Source organism: Neolamprologus brichardi, chromosome 14 (genome assembly GCF_056152115.1).
Source record: "Neolamprologus brichardi isolate AB-2024 chromosome 14, ASM5615211v1, whole genome shotgun sequence".
NCBI classification, from domain to species: Eukaryota; Metazoa; Chordata; class Actinopteri; order Cichliformes; family Cichlidae; genus Neolamprologus; species Neolamprologus brichardi.
The window spans coordinates 30,825,006-30,843,390 of NC_142117.1; the positions used below are offsets into that span (position 1 = coordinate 30,825,006).

The following is an 18,385-nucleotide window of genomic DNA, read 5'->3' on the forward strand; positions in this document are numbered from 1 at the left end:
CTAAAGAAAGAATGGCCCTGAGTGGGCTTCCAGCTCAACTCTTCAGAATTGTTCCCTGGAGTGGCAGCACCATTTTGTCGCAAGGCACGGCGGCATTTGCATAACATCTTGATCCATTTTTCTTTTCATGTCATTTGTTTCGGCACATTGGAGAAAGCCTAAAAGCTAATAAGGTTAGCAGTTTGTTTTTTGCACATTTCTTTTTCTCCAAGCAAGAGAAATTCTCTTGTATGAATGGTTTCCCAAATTAGTTTGACATTTCGTTTTTGAATATGGTTCTAAGCTACATATTGTTTGTAGTTCCATTATGACTTGGAGAGCTCTAATTCTGTATTTTCTATCCTCATTTTATCTGCAGAGGTGAACCCCGTTATCCAAATTCATAATCTTATTTCTGTGGTTCAACTGTGACTTTTTACTTTTTATCATTTCCATTCTTTTTCTTTTTTAATGCAAGAACACCCAACTTAGCATATTTGTTTTCAGAAGTAGAGAATGCTTTTTACCTTCGTTTTCAGTTCTCTTCTGTATTTGTGATACATTATTCAAAATACAGACACTTGAAAATTATTCATTATTTCTTCAATGATATTTTTCAAAATAGACTGTGGGTCTAAATCCAGACTTATTCTTGTGTTTTGTGTGAATGGATTGTGCTACCATTACATAACACACTCTTTCATGTCTGTTATTATTTCACACTTCTGAGATTTATTTGTCTTTTTCTCCTTGGTGTTTAAAAATATATATATATTTTTGCAGAAACCATGAAGAAAGGAGCAAAGTTGTTAGGTGAAAAAAAAAAACCCAAGTATGCTGCTTGAATATTGTATTCTGCATTTAACTCCCTCTGGTGCTGTTAAGCACTTGGCTGGGGAATGGTCAGTTTATTGTTTCCTCCACTTTACTTGTGCATGCCACATTTTTCATCATCCCCTTGCATTGGTTTTTCAATAGATGGGAGCTGCTGGCTTTCCTGATTTTTGTAGTTGAACCTTACCAGAGTTTGTCTTCCAGGTTGTGACCCTGGAATAAGCCACAACAGTACACTGACCTCCAAGCAAAAACTGCTATGGTATCTTTTTTTCTTTTTTCTTTTTTTAATATACGTGTGATGACTTGCTGGTTGTTACCAGCACCAAACATCATATATATATATATCAGAGCTTCATTCTCCAATTTTTATGCATCATGAGCACTTCTTTTTAGCCTTTTTGTGCAAGTTTAAAGTAGTTCTGATTGGCAAACTCAGCATTATCAATCCTGTGCATTCGATGATTATGAAGGTCCCAGTTAATTTTTTAGGGATAAATACAATGGTAACCAATTTTATTAACAGAATGGACAGTATCTGTGTGATCTTGAAGACTGCATAAATTTGTCTTTAAACCAGGGGCACTTCTCATTTTATCAATTTTAAAATATCAGGGAGGATATTTGTACTGTCCACATCTGCTTTCAAGTGACTCCATCACTGCAGCAGTCTTTGTAAATAGGACATCACTTCTATTTATTTTCACCCAATTTAATGGCCACTATAGACTTCCCTTGGAAACTGTCTCAAGTCCAGTCATTGCTGCCTGTCACCATGGCGACAGTAAGCCTCTAGCCCTGGCCTAATCAGAAGTAGTTGAAAGTTGGGGGATTGTCGCGGGCTCAGATGTAACTCTTAATACTGTGTCTCATGGCAATGACACACAAACTGTTTGATGGAAAAAAGTTATTTAAAGGTATTTAATTGAAGTTCATATAACCCCGTTGCACTAAAAGAGAGTGTCCACTGGGGTAAGTAACGGACACCTTAATTGCTTTCAAATTTTTAGACATGCTACCAAGTAAAATAAATACCTACTTGGTGGACTGCATATCCCATCATCCCATTACAGTAAAAATATTACAAACTTCTTAACTTTATGGAGTTTGCCTTGTGCCGTCATGCTTGTGTGGATTGTCTGAATACTCTGGCTTTGTCCCACAGTCTAAAGGCATGCATGTTTATTTACTGGTGATCGTAAAAAGCCTGTAGGTGTGCATGATAGCATGAATGGTTGTCTGTTACTCTGTGTTCCCTATGATAGACTGATAATCTGTCCATGATGCTCCCCACCTTTTGCCCATTCACAGGTGGGATAGGCTCCAGTCCCATTATGACCTTGGAATTAGGGCTGCCACGATTAGTCGACTAGTCACGATTACGTCGACTATTAAAATCGTAGACGACTGATTTAATAGTCAACGCTTTGTTTGACGCTTTGTAAGATCCCAAAAGACACAGGAATAAGTAGTAGGATTTAAGAGTGTAATAACGGACTGAAACAGAAGATGGCAGCACTGCATGTACAAGGATGCCAGCTGCCGTTAAACTCCGAAGAAGAAGAAGCTGTGTCCCAGAATTTATAGCGCGGCCCAGCTCAGTTGTCAACAATGGGCAGCTAGTTAGTTCTAATATTACTCTTATTATTCTTTCTGGGTCACAAAATAAACGATTAACATATTTTCAGGCGAGAATGTAGCTGTGTAAACCTCAAATATCTGCTCAGTTTATCAAGACACCACATATTTTCAAAAGCGCTCCGACGTTTTCGGAGATGTCTGTTACCCACTAGCTCGATAGCTAGCCCGGGGCAAGGCTCACTAGAGCCAGTGAGAACACCGGACTCCCAGCAAATCGTTTTCAAACCCACCACCGTCTTTCGCTACTCAGGCTAAACATGATATATAAGTCACTTAGATAACTTAAAAATGTTATTGTTTGGCTCTTTTTTTGTATTTTATTGGTTCCTGATTAAATCGATTTGGCAGAGATTAAAGTTAGAGTTTTTACACAGCTGAATAAACGTCAAGCAGATTAAACTCCATCGAAACAATCTGCAAATGTCATCACATACCTTAAACACTTAAAGCTGTAAGCTAATGATAGTTATATAAGAGCAGATGCATGCTGGTGCAATAAGCTGTATGTTTTATGTCCAATGGATGCATGATCTGATTAGTCGACTAATTGCAAAAATAATCGGTGACTAGTCGACTATCAAAATAATCATTTGTGGCAGCCCTACTTGGAATCCATAAGTGGTTAAGAAAGTGAAGGGGTGGCACAACAATCTCTGCTGGGTTATTTGTAATTTAATAGGAATATCAGTCTATGCAGGTCAGCCAGATGGAATTATTGATTGCATATATGGTGGTGAGCAGCTTAGTGATGCACCAGTGTGCTTGAGAGACATTATTACTGCTCCTTACTTCACCTCTGGTTTGTGAATGGAAAGTCTTTCTCTTGATTTTGAGGCGCTGTATAGTGAAAATAGCTAGCTGTCACTCACCATCCTGACATCTGACAGCCTGAGCTGCATCCATACGAGTTAGAGCCTAATTAAGGTGGTGTTGCTCTCCCGACTCACATTGTAGTGTTTTCATAAGCTTCCTCTCGTTTTTATTTTTTTGCAACCCATCGACCTGGCGCTGCACTCAGCTTCTGGGCATCTTAATAGTCTCAGGCAGATATTCTTAATTGAAATTATATGTTTAGCCATAGCTACAGGAAGCAGGTTTTCCCCTTCCATTGGCCCTTCCCCTGAGAATAGGTAAATGACTGTCTGCAAAACCCTGATTTTTAAGCACAATGGGTACTTGTGAATTGTTGGCTGCGGAGTTTTCTTCTCTCAATTATACCAGGCTTCCATATGACTTACTGTACAGGTGGGCGTTAATGTGTCTGTGTGTTTCTCTGCAATCCAGTGCTCTCGGACTATGCAGAACATGTATGCCTCTTTGATGTTGAACCATGGCACTTTCAAAGAAATGTCAAATGATTCAGTTCCATGTAAGTTTGTGTTTGAGTGAAAACAAAGTGAATACAGGTTGGTAGTTGCACAGAGACTATAATAAATGCTAAAGATGAAACTTGATATTCTGACTCAGAACTGCAAGACAGACCTTAACACTCAAACACCTAAAAGTCTTCAGATGGAGCACATCCTTTTTTTAGAATCTTCCCTTTAGTGAGACGAAGCAGCAGAAAGGAGCATGGGATTAAAAGTGACATTATTTGGATCCTCCAAAGGACACATACAGAAATCAGAAACATTATTATTTTTCCCATTTGGATAAATAAAATGTCTGAAAAAAGTTGGTGCCTGTAATAGTTTTTTTTTTTTTTAAAACTTATTGCTTTAAATAATTTTATTTAACCTCTTTCCGATAAAGAGAGCATACCTTTTAGTATTTTTTTCTTCATAAATGTAGCTAAGTGTGAAATTACTATGTCAGTGGCAACTGTGATTAGGTGTACAACCCTGATTGACAGTTCAGCTTAACAACGATATCTGATCACATCTCAAGATAAGACTTGAAATAAGGCTTAAAGAGTGCAGAACATCATTTGTCTTTTTTTCCCCATATTCATACTGATGGAAGTTTAGATGTAATTTTCCATAGCCAGACTGATATTAACCACCTTTAGCAACCTTGAATCTTCTTATTTATAACACTGTTTTTTAACAGGGCTTTAATGATTCAATAAATTCATAGACTCTTTAAACCACTAAAGCCACTGGCTTACCTTTTTGACATATGTAACTTAACCAGTTTCTTTCAGTTTGATGATGTAATTGTGTCTGAATTTTGGATGGTTGTCTTTTACAAAGCTGGAGTTTTACAGTGCAGATTAGCGATCGTTGAGTGTCAGTGGGAAAGGATTTGGCAGAGGAGCTCAGTCTCACCAGCACACTCAGACACCCTTGGGTTTAAATATGGTAAACAAAACAAAACAAAGCTACCAGTGCTCTATCATTGGGAATCATCAGGGGCAGAAAGACAGTTGCAAAATAAATTAGAGTACAGTCACATCCTCTCTCTGTTTCCTTATATAATAGTGTTTTAGATGGGTCCTTTAAAGCGACATTGTATGGGCAAGAGTATTCAGGTGTTTTCAGTCCCTTTGCCATGCTGCTTTGATGAATACAAGAATGGGTCCTTTCTACAGAGCTCACTGAATCTGACTATGGTACTTTAACAGGTTTCCATTGTTGCAACAAGTCAGTTAATTACATTTCTTTCCTCTTAGATATTCCACAATCGACTGTAAAGTGGAGAAGTCAGAAAGGTTGAACAGGAAGGTTGCTGAACACAAATGTATTGGAGATTATGTATCAGAATTTTAGGAGCAGGACCACGCCTCCAAACACTCTCCTTCCAGTTGTCATCTACATAGGTTCCCCCACTTCTGCAAGCTGTTCATTCTCGTTTACGTGTCCCACCCTCCCTCCCTCCTTGTTCTCAATTCTTTAACTTCTTCATTTCTATTTAGTGCATGGGGATCTGCCAGCCCCCTATTGAGGCCTTCCCCAAACCGCAGCTCAATTCATGTCAAAGCATTCACTTTTACCTACTAAAACACTGTCAAACCTAAAATGAGGACAGGGGCCCAGCTAGTGAAATAGTTAAATGTGAAATTCTCTCTATGTTGATTGCAACAGGTATGTAATTTGTGACAAATTAATAAAGTTAGGGTCGCTGTATTATCAGAAACAGATTGCATGCAGCAGATTTGACGCAGAACAGACTCAAACAGAGTGAAAAACTAGAACACAACTGGTTGCAACAGTAAAACATGATTATTTTTAAACTGCAATGCCACATCTTAGTAAGGACTCATAAAGAACTACACATGTTAGGAAAATCTGTGTATCCTGTTTGTCTGGGGGAGAAAAAGGATTTTTAAATCACCAAGTATTATATTCAGAATCAGAATACTTTATTAATCCCGAAGGATTGGTATCTGTCTTAATAATCCTACCTACATCAATTATCTTATTATTTTTGCCTCTTCAGGTCTTTAAGCAGTGCACACAGTATTATAGATTGCATTAGCTATCATTTTAGATGGTATTGTACAGCATTAGAGACTTAACAGTGATCATTGGAAGGAGCTATTAGAAGTGTTATGCTTTCATTTCACTCTATAGGAAACTTTAGACATGACATTTTCTTTCATTCATCGGTGTAGTAGACATGCCTTGAAGTGCCTTAATTACCGTATTTCCCGGACTACAAAGCGCACCTGAATATTAGCCGCACAAGCTAAAATCAGGGGAAAATCCTGTTTTGTACATACATTAGCCGCACCTGACTAAAAGCCGCAGGTGTTTCAATGTTGACTTATCATATGTAAGAGAATATGCACAAAGGGAATTGTCAGGAAAGAGATGGCTGTCTGGAGACACACCCCTTTTATTAATATTTTGAAAAACAAGTTATGAGTACATATTTGCACAACTTTTTAGGTATATGTACAAGTAGCGGTAATTACAAGTACGAAACATGTACTGTGCTTCATAAATGAGTAACAAATGTAGTACATAACAATAACCTACAGCACACCAGAAAAATAGATTCGGACTACCTTTTAGGCTCAAGTGCAGTGACACGGCTTTAACAAGTCAGTCATTCACCACCATCTTTCTCTTCTTCCTGCACACTAAAACCACCAAAGTCCTTTTCTCCAGTGTCGGATACGAACAGGCTCAGGATGGCTTCGTCATCCACTCTCCGCTTCTCTCCTTCCTTGTTACTTTCAAAACCAAACAAATCCTCGTTGTCAGTGTCAGAGTCGAACACCCTCTGAAGGGCCATGGCGGTGTCCTCCTCTCCATCATGCAGCAGTCCAGCCCTTCGAAATCCGTTGGTGATCATGGATGTTTTCACACTTTTCCACGCTGTCAGATTCCACCGGTGGAGTTGAGCATAACTTGTTTTTCGCAAGTTTATCGCCGCTCGTCATCCACGCCTCCCGCTGAACACTGGAACTCCCAGAGAGCAGCCATTTGGCTTTTCTACGTTTAAAACCCGCCAACCAGCCAAATGGCTGGTACGCTTTTAGCTAATATCCTGAACTGAACTGTGAACTGCTGCTTTTGTTATGTAAATAAGGTGGTGCTGAGCCGTTAGGGTTAGGGTTAGGCTAACCCTAACCCACAAGGAAACTTGTGTTTCTGTTTGCCATCTTAGGGAGAAATCAACACACATGGGTGTATTTCCTTTGTTGCTGAGATTTATTGATAAAAACAGTACAAAAAAAACAACAAACAAAAAAGGTGTGGAGGGTTGTGTCCAAAGCAACTGTTCTTTTCTTGCCTTCTTCCCAGCCATATGAGAGTGAGCCAACTCTCTTGCAAATGTACTTCCCTTGCCAAGATATGGGAAGACATTGCAAATGTACTTGGATTTTAGGTCGCAAGCCACCCAAAACTTGATCCCAAACTTGTCAGGTTTACTTGCTATATACTGCAGGGTTAGGGTTATACTGTGGGTTTCACAGGTTTGCTGAGCAGCAGCCTAGTAAACCCCGCAAGATGACAATTTCATTGACCTCAACAGGAAAGGAAGTTCACAGCTTTTAGCAGCTCCCCACCCCCACACACTAACAAAGAGGCAGTTGGCAGTTAGAAATCAGCAATCATTCACACAACCCCACTCCCCCACTTCTGTACTCACTCACTTTTTATTATTATTTGTAAATATGTGTATAAATGGTTGGGGTGTTTTTGTACTGTTTGTATCAATAAATCTCAGCAACAAAGGAAATGTGTTGTGCGTGTTGATTTCTCCCTAAGATGGCAGAAACACAAGTTTCCTTGTGGCTCAGGAAACTAACCACTCCAAGTTGGTGACTTTTGGACAAACAAAGAGGCAGTTGGCAGTTAGAAATCATTCACACACCCCCACTCCCCCACTCCCCCCACTTCTCAAGTAACAACCTAATTTACATATGAAATGATGCTAAAAGACTAGCCAATTTAGCTTCCACTTGGCTGACGTGGGCTTAGAAAAGCCTGGGACTTCCAGTGTGAACGCGTAGCGCTACTTTGAAGTTTGTTTTTCGCGCTACTTGTACGGCACTATGTTGCCTGGCGGATGGACATGTGACCAACATACCACTCTTGAACCCCGATACTGTGTGTCTGATCACATGCCCTTCCGCCAGGCAACGTAGTGCCGTACAACAGCGGAACAAACAAAACGAATCCTCTTACGATATCACAAAAATCATGGACAATCCATAGAAAAGCCGCACCTGACTAAAAGCCGCAGGGTTCAAAGCTTGTGCAAAAAGTAGCGGCTTATAGCCCGACAATTACGGTACTTAAGACACTTTTTCTTGACTTATGAGCACAACGTGCTCTTCCTTCTATCACACTTTTTGTGTCGTTTGTGTTAGTCTTTTGCGGTGATCCCGACAACCCCTGACAGACCGGATGGATTTGTTGGAGAAAACAACCTTCAGGCCTTTCCAAAGATTTTCAAGCAAATTCACCTCCAGATCATAGCTGGTGTCTTGATCACTGGGCATTAGGACACATATCACGTAGCATCTGCAGCACTGTCTTTGCTATGTGCCGAAAGGTCATTGTCATGCTGAAAGGTGAATCCTTCCTTTGAGGTCATCTTTCTTGAAAGATGTTTCGGCTTTTATCTTTGTTTATGGTTGCCTCACTACTATTGGTTATGCGGGGACCATCATCTTCTCTGCTAACCAGGTGACGAGCAACTGCAGTTTGTTTCCTGTTTATTACCCCCATGGTGTTCAGGCTGGTGTTCCAAGGAGAATATTTTCTGCTCCTGCTGTCAATTTTGCTATCATTAAGAAAACTCCAGGGAGGCTAAGATAGCCATTTAATATAGGAGCGGGATCTATCTAGCTACTCTTCCAAGAAGGTCTAATTAATGTAGTGTAGAGCTCTTTTGGCAGGTTTTCCATCATCACAGCCAGACCCAGAAGTTCTTTTACACCATCTAAGCCTGATGAAATACATTTTTTAGGGGCCAGTTATAGTCGGTTTTTTCCATGATAGCAAGCCTTTGAATGACAGTGGAAACTACAATTGGTCTTAGGAGCAAACACCAAAAGCATCATCTCAGTACAAACCGGTAATTTTGCTGTCCACCCATGTCAAGTCTCCAACAAAGAATCACCTGACCTTTTCAGAAGCTGAATAGGGACATATCAAACACAACTGTAGAGGATGACTTGCTGTAATTTACCACAAATCTTTTCTGTCTGTACTCCCTTTGTTTTCCCTGTTTTTCACTTCAGCTGAGTTGTGTGCATCTTGCCGTGTTTGCAAGCAGGACATTTTCCTTACTCACTTGATGTAACTGCTTGTTTTATGTAGAATAGTAATACTAGTTTGGTTTTGCTTTTTAGCAACAGTTTGTTGCAATTTTATGTTTTCTGCAGCATTTCCTTCTAAGCTTGGTCATTTACACTGATTATGGGGCTTGCATCTGAAACTAAGCAGTGTTCAAACTGTGCATTGATGTTGAATTGAATTTTTATATGGCTGAGATACGCTGTGCTGTCCACCTGTTAAGTGTGCAATCAGTGATTTAATGTCTTTATGTGCCTCTTGTAAGATAATGGGTGAAAATTATTCTGAGGAACCAAACCTGCAATTACTTGACTTCTCGGGATTGTGACGTGCCTGTGAATAGTGTGATTAATGGCAATTGCACTTAAGAATTATGAGGTTTAGTCTAGATTTTATGGCTCTTTTCTCTCTTATTGCATATGCTCTTGGATGACGAACATCATAGCGGCTAAAAAAGGAGTCTTTTGTCTGATAATAATTTACTGACAACTTTTGCCAGCATTTGAATTGCAGGAAGTTTCTTTCATCATCAATCTTTTGATATATTGTTATTCTTTATGCCTCAAACAACCACACATTAAAAATGACATAAATGCATTGTGATCTTGGGTAAACCTAATGCTGTAAAGACACAGTCACAGTTCATAAAAGAAGGGAACATGGCAGGTGCTGCATAAACTGAACCGTTAAATTTTCTCAATACAATATCCGTTGAGGAAGAGCATGTTGACATCATATATGATTAAGCATAATGACAAGTTTTTTTTCTTTGTATTATTACACTCACCACTTCATTAGGTACACCTGTTTAATTAACCTGAACAAAAAATATCTAACCAGCCAATCACATGGTAGCAAATCAATGCATTTAGGCATGAAAACATAGTCAAAATAATGTGTCAAAGTTCACATTGTCCATCAAAATAGAGAAGAACTTTCCCCTGAACCATCTTTCAAACTGCTTCGAGCTGTTAGGAGCAATCACTCAAATAACCCCCGGCTACAGACAAGTTATGCAGAAGAGCATCTCTGAATGCACTAAAGCCTTGAAGCAGAAAGCTGCACCATGTGCCACTGCTGTCAGCTAACAACAGGAAACTGAGGCTACAATTTGCACAAGGTCACCAAAACTGGGCAATAGAAGACTGGAAATACGTGGCTTGGTCTGATAGGTCTTTGCTTTCTTGGATGGTATGGTCAGAATTGGGCATTAACAACATGAAAGCATTGATCTATAATGATTTTGCTGGTGTAATGGTGTACCAACTGAGCATCATTTAGAAAAATCACTTCTTTGAAATGGTGACCTAAGCTTTCCATCAGTCTGTTAATGTCCAAAACCAGTTAACCTGGTGTCTAGACTTACACAGACGTGTTACAGCTTGTTTGGGTTTATAGAATTCATAGAATCGTCTGTGCATTTTGGCCATTGAATTGAATTATACCTCACCTTGCCCCTCCCACCACATGTGTTTTCAAGCACAATGATAAATGTCTCTGTTTTTTGTCAAGAGACTGATCGACCGATGAAGAGGTCTGGTTTGAGAATATGCTTTTTATTTCTTTTTTTTAATGTTAAGAATTATTCTACCATTTATAGTTCTATGATCTCCACATGTGCAACAGCTGTTAAATGTGGGGGGATGGCAACAAAGCACAACCAGTAGACCAATAAGATGTCATGGGCAAGCTTTTGGTCATTTATAGCAGACGTTTCCTTAGGAAGTCTATTGACATAAAAGACTGCCTGAACCATCTGCTCTATAGGAAAGTTAACATTGCTCTCAGGTCATTGTTTGATGATGCTTGATAGGAGGACTGTAAGGACTGACTCTTATATATTGAGTCCCTTTTATGTACATAATACCAAATAGCATTACGTATGAATGTTCCCATTATGAATTTTTCCATTTCCTGCAATTATTTTTTAATAACTGTGGATGTTCTTGTTGTTTTGTGTGTAAAGCTATTGTGTGAACTCTTGTTTTAGCCTCAAACCTCAGCTAGACTGTGTCTGATGAGATTGTATTTGTGAACAGTTTACTTTTTGTATGCACATCGATGTGTATTTTACCCAGAGAGAATATGTACGTTTTTGTGCAGGGTTTTTCTATATTTTATTTTATCTGCACTCTGAGCAAAGACTGTCATTCAGAACTTAAAGTCCTCGCAGCCCTGAAGCACACACCATTGTAATGTAATTGTGCCAAGATCTGATGATGATGATTGAGGTGAGACCTTATTTATACCTCCATGGACTAGTCTTTCTCTGCTACTTTAGGCAGCTTTTGCTCTCACCTAGCTATTACCTGTCAGTCACAGTAATGCGCATTGGGTATCTAGGTCCATTTTCCACCTGCTTGCTTTGATGCCCACCAGCAGGTTGTTGACAACACACTCCATAAATACCGTGCCCTTTTTTAAAGGGCTAATTTCATGCTTTTTGGTCTCGAAGAACTGCATTATCGATTGCATTTTTCTACTTACTTAATAGTGATTATCAATTGTGTTTTAAATGGAGCAGTGGAGTTATAGTGGCTCCTTCTGCCTTCTCCTTTTATTTTGTTGTATGCCAGCTCTATTTTCATAGGTGCTTAAATTCTGATCGAAATCTTGTAGAAGGAAAAAATTTTCACTTTCTCTTTCCAGTTCTAGCCTTAACCATCAGTGTAGTGAAGTGTAACATTTATGAAAGGATCCTATTAGTTAATCCCCCCCCTAGGAAAAAAAAGGTGTGGGGGGGTGGGGGGGGGGGGGGGGGGTTGAAAGCTGGGTCAAACAGTGGTGTCCAGTGTATAAATTTAATAAAGGTTGCTACTTGCTGGACCATTGCATTAACATAGAATAAACTACATCTTAAGCAGAATGTGAAAGGCATAAGAATCCAATCTCTTCACACATTTTCCTCCTGTCTCACCTTATTTTGCAGTTGGTGGGTGGTGAGTTTGATCTGGAGACCAACTTCATTATCCAAGATGCGGAAAGCATCAGCTGCCTGGTGGAGCTGCTGGAGCACTGTGACATCACCTGCCAGGCTGAAATCTGGAGCATGTTTACCGCGGTCCTTCGAAAAAGTGTTCGAAATCTGCAAACGAGCACTGAAGTGGGCCTTATCCAGCAGGTGTTGCTGAAAATGAGCTCAGTGGAGGAAATGATTGCAGGTACAATAACGATATGATTCTGTCCTCATTTTTTGCCTGTAGTAGACGTAGTATGTGTGTTTTGTTTGGGTTTTTTTTTTTTTTGTTGTTGTTGTTTTTCAGATGAATTGATGGTAATGAATATGATGAAGAAAGAAAGTACATAAGAATGCCTGTTAGGATTTAGCTTCAGTCAAAAAGACAATTTCTCAGTACTTTTTGCTGAAGGTTTTGTTTAAAAAACAAAAAAAAGCCCTAAATCTTATCCGAAACAGTTCTATAGTAACATGATTAAAAAATATAAAAACATCAACAAATTTCTTCAAAACCAAATAGTGAAGACAACAGTGTATTTGATGATTCTCATTGAAAATATGAAGGAAATTAAGTGTGTATAGGGATTAGATTTAGTAAATCCACACAATTCTTTGACACATCAGTTTTTGAGAAAAGTCACAATAGCCCTTGAACTGGGTCGCCACAGTTGATCATCTGCCTCCATCTCACCCTATCCCCGTTTGCATGTCCTCTTTCACTACATCCATGAATCATCTTGCCTGTGATCTTCCTCTTTGCCTACTCTCTGGGAGCTCCATTTTCTTTGTCTCTTTTCTTCGTGTGTCCAAACCACATTAACCTTACTTCTCTAACTTTGTCTCCTCCTAATATACTTTATCTTACATAGTATAAAAGAGGGAATGTCTCTCTTGGTCATTCACACTGAAAGTCTTAGCTGCTTCCACCTTCTTTCCCAATCTTTTTGTCAATGCCTCCATACCTCGTAACAGATCTCGCTACAGTCTTATAAACCTCCTTTTTCATTCTCGCTGCTATACTTCTGTCACAACTCACCCCTTAAACTCATCTCCACCTCTCTTGTGCACTGTCCATTGCTTTGGATGTTTGATCCCTGGTATTTAAACTCATCTGCCTTCACTACTCCTTGTATCGTCACTGTTCACTCCATTGCATTCACGCACATGTATTCTCGTTTCACAAAAGCACTTAATATTAAATATAAACTACTGTATTTTACTGTTCTTATCCTGCAATATTTTACATGTATTGGTTAGAAACTAAAGTTTTGGGGGTTTCTTTGTTGCAGGGCTTTGGATAAAATACAGACGGAATTAAAATGTGGCACCAGGATTATATTAGAATATCTCTTTGATACTGATACTACCTTCACGTAGAAATAGACACACAAGGATGTAGAAACAACTGAGCTCAGAACCCCTCAGTCTTTGAAGATTAATGTTAGAGATGAGTTTTTTGTCACTGCGGTTTTGTGTACTGAAGTCATTGTCACTGACATGCTGGGCTCTGCAAATTACACCCGTACCCCATCTTACTTCTAAATTATGCTTCAGATGATGAAATTAAAATGCATTTTCGCTGCAGTGTTCAAAGTCATTCTCCATGCAATTTTGGCTTTTCTGTGTTAAATATAAAAATTTCACGGACAATGAACTGTAATCTAAAGTAAAACTGTTTCCATTATCTCAGATGTTCAGTCATATGAATACTCTTCCCCATGAGAAACTCCAGGAAAACTTCCAGCGCGGATGAATTATAATATCATCAAAGTGCAGCTGCACGTGATGTGTTTATGTTATCTTTGTCTTTAAAGATTTGCTAGTGGATATGTTGGGAGTACTGGCCAGCTACAGCATCACAGTGAGGGAACTAAAAATGCTCTTCAGCATGTTGCGAGGAGAAGGTGGCCTCTGGGTGAGTAATACCAGGACGAGTTGTACATGTGTGTGATTGTTTGACGCTGTCACTGGAGACGCCTCAAGAAACCCATCAACACTGATCGGTCTGTGGCTTGTTCTGTAATTGACTTACTGTCGAATGATTGAATGAAGTAACTGAAAAGATATTGAATGCCTGCTGTCCAGCCAGCCACAGAGAAAGCCTTGCTGTCTTATCTATACCCTTTTTATCTTTGCCACCTGTGCAGCCGAAGCATGCAGTCAAAATGTTGTCGGTGCTCAATCAGATGCCTCAGAGACACGGTCCGGATGTCTTCTTCAACTTTCCTGGTCGCAGCGCAGCAGTAAGCTTTCAGATTGTACATTCTGCCATGAAGCAGTTTTCATACATGCACTGCGAGCATGAACTTTTTTGCATGCACAGTGTGAAAATGCAATAAAAAAGATGCAAATGAACCTTAAAATCAAAGATTACACAGGTAACAAAGGGTTCTGTTAAGAAAGGGGGAATAAAGGGAGGTGTATCCACATACACAAACTGCATCTCAGGTACTTTTTGGTCTGCGTAGTGGGCAATACACTTTCTATAATGTGGAATATACCATGCTGTGTCTTTTCCTCATTAAGGCTTTGCAAGATCAAAAGCCTTGTTGATGTTATTTTTCTGGTTTGCTGGATTTTTCATCAACATATTGCAGGATGCTGATTAAAGCAAGTAAATGAGGTGTCACAGTGATGTCATTAAATGTTTATATTTTTAAACTGATGGTTTAAAAGTTATTTTAAACTAAACTCCCGAAAGTCTTTGAGATTAATTGCAAATTCACTCAAATAAAAGTGGAACTCAAGCAGATTTATGTCAAAGAGGCTGAACACATGCGCTGATAATGTAGTCTGCATGAGAATTATGTCAACACCTAACGCTATGGACGACAGTTCCAGAGCAATTATTAAACATCAATATTTAACTGGAGGTACATATTTGGATAATTAAAATAAAGACTTTCCTTTACATTTAAAACGTTTTAACGTTAGTCTCAAAAATGGAATGAAAGTATGGATTCAGGGATATTCTTTTTGTAATTTTTTGTAGGTGAAAATATGAACATTTTAATTTACATTACTGATTTATATATTTATTTAATTTTAATTCATATAGTATAGTATAGTAGCATATTATCCTACTATAATACACCAGTCTCTGTCTGTGTGTGAACTCCTCCTACACGAGAACTCATTCAGCAGGCAAAACTGGCACAAAGAGGTACATCTAAGGCCCCTGAAGCTTCTTATACAAATCAGATATTATAATGCTATCATAGTGCCCAGCAACCACCTACCAATGGACTAAAATGACCCATATGTAGCATTTATGAACCAGTAACACCTTATGAAAGCATTGTGTCATTTTAACTTCACAACAGTAACATTTAATGTATAGCCAAAAAATCTGAATATTCAGATATACTGTATATTATATATTATGATGTCATTATGCCATCTAACAATGGACTAAAATAACATTTGTATAGTAGAGCAGGACCTGTGCATTGCAGGGAAGCTGCAAAAGTTGGTTAAACTTTATGCAGCCAGTCCAGTATTTATATACTGCCCCTATTTTCTTCAAAGCAAACAAGAATAAAGCTTAGGTGCATACTAGTCTGTATAATTTAGCTTACCCTGTCACGTAACTCAGCGATAGCAGTAGGGGAACATAATTTTAAGGAGCTATCTCTGATGGTGCATGAATTTGTCCTTTGCTATCTTTTCTCTTTGTTTTTTGTTTTAGGCAATTGCTTTACCTCCCATTGCTAAGTGGCCTTATCAAAATGGGTTTACATTTAATACCTGGTTCAGAATGGATCCCTTAAATAACATCAACGTGGACAAGGACAAACCATATCTCTACTGGTGAGTACACACTAGCTTATGCTTTTACTCCTTTTTCCAATGTCCTCAGTACACGCCCATCCCTCTCATAGGTGCTGCAAGGCCACGTTATGACGCCAAAAAGAAGTAAATTGCGCTTTCCAGTTTTCCATCATTCTAATTGCTTTAGCTTTGTATTAGAAATCATACCCTCTCTGCAGAGACCTATAAAGCTACAAGCAGTTTTATTGACAAAGCAGTATGGTGTCTGATATGCTGTGACCTACAGTGATTTTCTCGTCTAAGTAGATTATGACTGCAACTTGTTTTTCAAGGTTAAACTAGTTTTACAGACAGTTTTTTACACACTGGCAGCTCTTATGTAATGTGATTCAGGAAAAGGGCTTCATTTTTGCCAGATAATATTCATGAATTATAATAAGAATAGGGAATTAGGTGAGATTATTGAGATTAAAACCCACGGAGCCATGAACTACAGCGGCTACACAACTGTCGACTCCAGTGGTGAATTGCCGCTGTGGGAGACGCTATGGAGATATTAATTTAGTTTTGAATATCTGCCACATAAGGCTCACGTAGCAGCCCTTCCAGGAGCTTGTGAGTAATTAGTGCTAAAGTCAATAACCTAGACACACAGTGATGTTTGGCTGCTCTGTTTATTAGAGGAACTCTGGGAGAAAAGCTCACAATACAAAGCGACATATAAAAGAATTGTAGTAGGAGAGCGAGCTAATAATAAAGATGAAAAGTCAGAGAGAAGACTAATTGTCCAATAGGTAGTTCAGTGTGAATGAAAGAGTCTGTTCACCTTGGAATGACTTGTTCTGTGTTTGTCAGATGTACCACATCAAAAAGAAAAAAAAAATGGCTAAGCTGTGATGTTTGTATTCGTCCAATCATGTTTGTATTCAGCACTGGTACAGTCCCACAAAAAGGTGAGATATGCCAAACAAATCCTGTTTATGCTTTGCTCTGAATGCCTCACAGCTCACTGGTAGGGCATGTAGACAACAAAAAGAATTGTATCTTTAGAAAGGAGTGTGTCCACTGTGTCTTGGCTGCCTCAGCGGTATCCATGTGTAGGTCATATATTTCTCTAGCTCTGCATCCAGCCCTGCGTTGCAGAGGCCTGTATTCTCTTTATCTGCCTTGACAAAGAGGTCAGGTTGTCTTAGATGGTGGTGTGGTGGAGTGGGTCTTTGTAGATGGAAGACTAATATAGACCTGAGGATTGTGAAAGTGTATTGAGTAAGTGTCAGCAATGAAAAAGATGTTCATTCCAAGCAGGCTACGAGTGGAGAACTATTGTTCTATTGCAAGGCTGTTTGTGCGTGTACATAGTGTGGGCTGTATAGGGTCGGTTCTTATTGTTTACAAGTTGAATTTCCTCAGTGCTTCTGTAATATATCTTTCACCAGGAAGGCAGGAACATCAGAGTGGAGCGATTTGCCATTGAGAGCATTGTCAAAGCATAGTCTCGCTTTTCTGTTTGTTTAAATCCATTCACTATATAGCTGAACAAATAACTACAGCTACTTTGCTCTTGTGATTCTTGAGGTATAATATCACAATTCTCTTATGAGTTATTTGTCAGTTACCTTTGCAAATTGCTTTCTGGCCGCACAGTGCAAGGTATTTAAAATAGCATGACTACAAACTTATTATGCAGTGCAAAGCCACCGTTTTCTTAATTTGTTTTTCTTTGTTTGGCGCCTTAAGGAGGAAACATACGAATGAACTTGAAAGGATGAAAAAATAAAGAAATCGGACTGCATAATTTGCTAGTCAAAAAGTTCTGCTTTTGTTGCTTTAGAAATGTATATTTTTTTCTGTTTGTGGCTAAGTACATTTGGGTTACCCTGTCAAGTTTGCCAGCTCATGATTTACTGTGTGAATATCTCTTTCTGCAGCTTTCGCACCAGCAAGGGCATCGGCTACTCTGCACATTTTGTTGGTAACTGCTTGATCATCACATCTCTCAAGTCCAAAGGAAAAGGGTTTCAGCATTGTGTGAAGTATGATTTTCAGCCCAGGAAGGTAAGAGCAGTTTTGGTTTGTTCCTGCTCCAAGTGTTCTAGACCAGGCTTGGCCAACTCCAGGCCTCAAGGGCCGGTGTCCTGCAGGTTTTAGATCTTACCCTGGGTCAACACACCTGAATCAAATGATTAGTTTATTACCAGGCCTCTGGAGAACTTCAAGACATGTTAAGGAGGTAATTTAGCCATTTAAATCAACTGTGATAGATCAAGGACACATCTAAAACCTGCAGGACACCGGCCCTCGAGGCCTGGGTTTGGACACCGCTGTTCTAGACCATATATCATTATCTACACTTCATTCATTTACATTATCTGTACCCATAGACTCCATATCTATTCCTAGTAAGGTCTGTGGTGATGAAAACATTTATATATTTCATGATAAAAACTGAAAAAATGTGTAGTAGCTGTAAAAATAACCCTAACAGTCCATACACACGATGTCTGTTGAT

At 39.1% G+C, this 18,385-nt stretch overlaps 1 protein-coding gene across 2 annotated transcripts in view; it reads left to right on the plus strand.

The window, feature by feature from the left end:
- Nucleotides 1-18,385, plus strand: part of nbeab (neurobeachin b) — a 201,267-nt gene that overhangs the window by 38,109 nt on the left and 144,773 nt on the right. For both annotated transcript variants that reach the window (XM_087851111.1, XM_087851113.1), the window contains exons 2-6: nucleotides 12,079-12,310; nucleotides 13,920-14,020; nucleotides 14,253-14,348; nucleotides 15,794-15,915; nucleotides 17,805-17,931. In XM_087851111.1, the coding sequence (XP_087707237.1) occupies nucleotides 12,079-12,310; nucleotides 13,920-14,020; nucleotides 14,253-14,348; nucleotides 15,794-15,915; nucleotides 17,805-17,931 (678 nt within the window). The remainder of the gene's footprint in view (nucleotides 1-12,078; nucleotides 12,311-13,919; nucleotides 14,021-14,252; nucleotides 14,349-15,793; nucleotides 15,916-17,804; nucleotides 17,932-18,385) is intronic.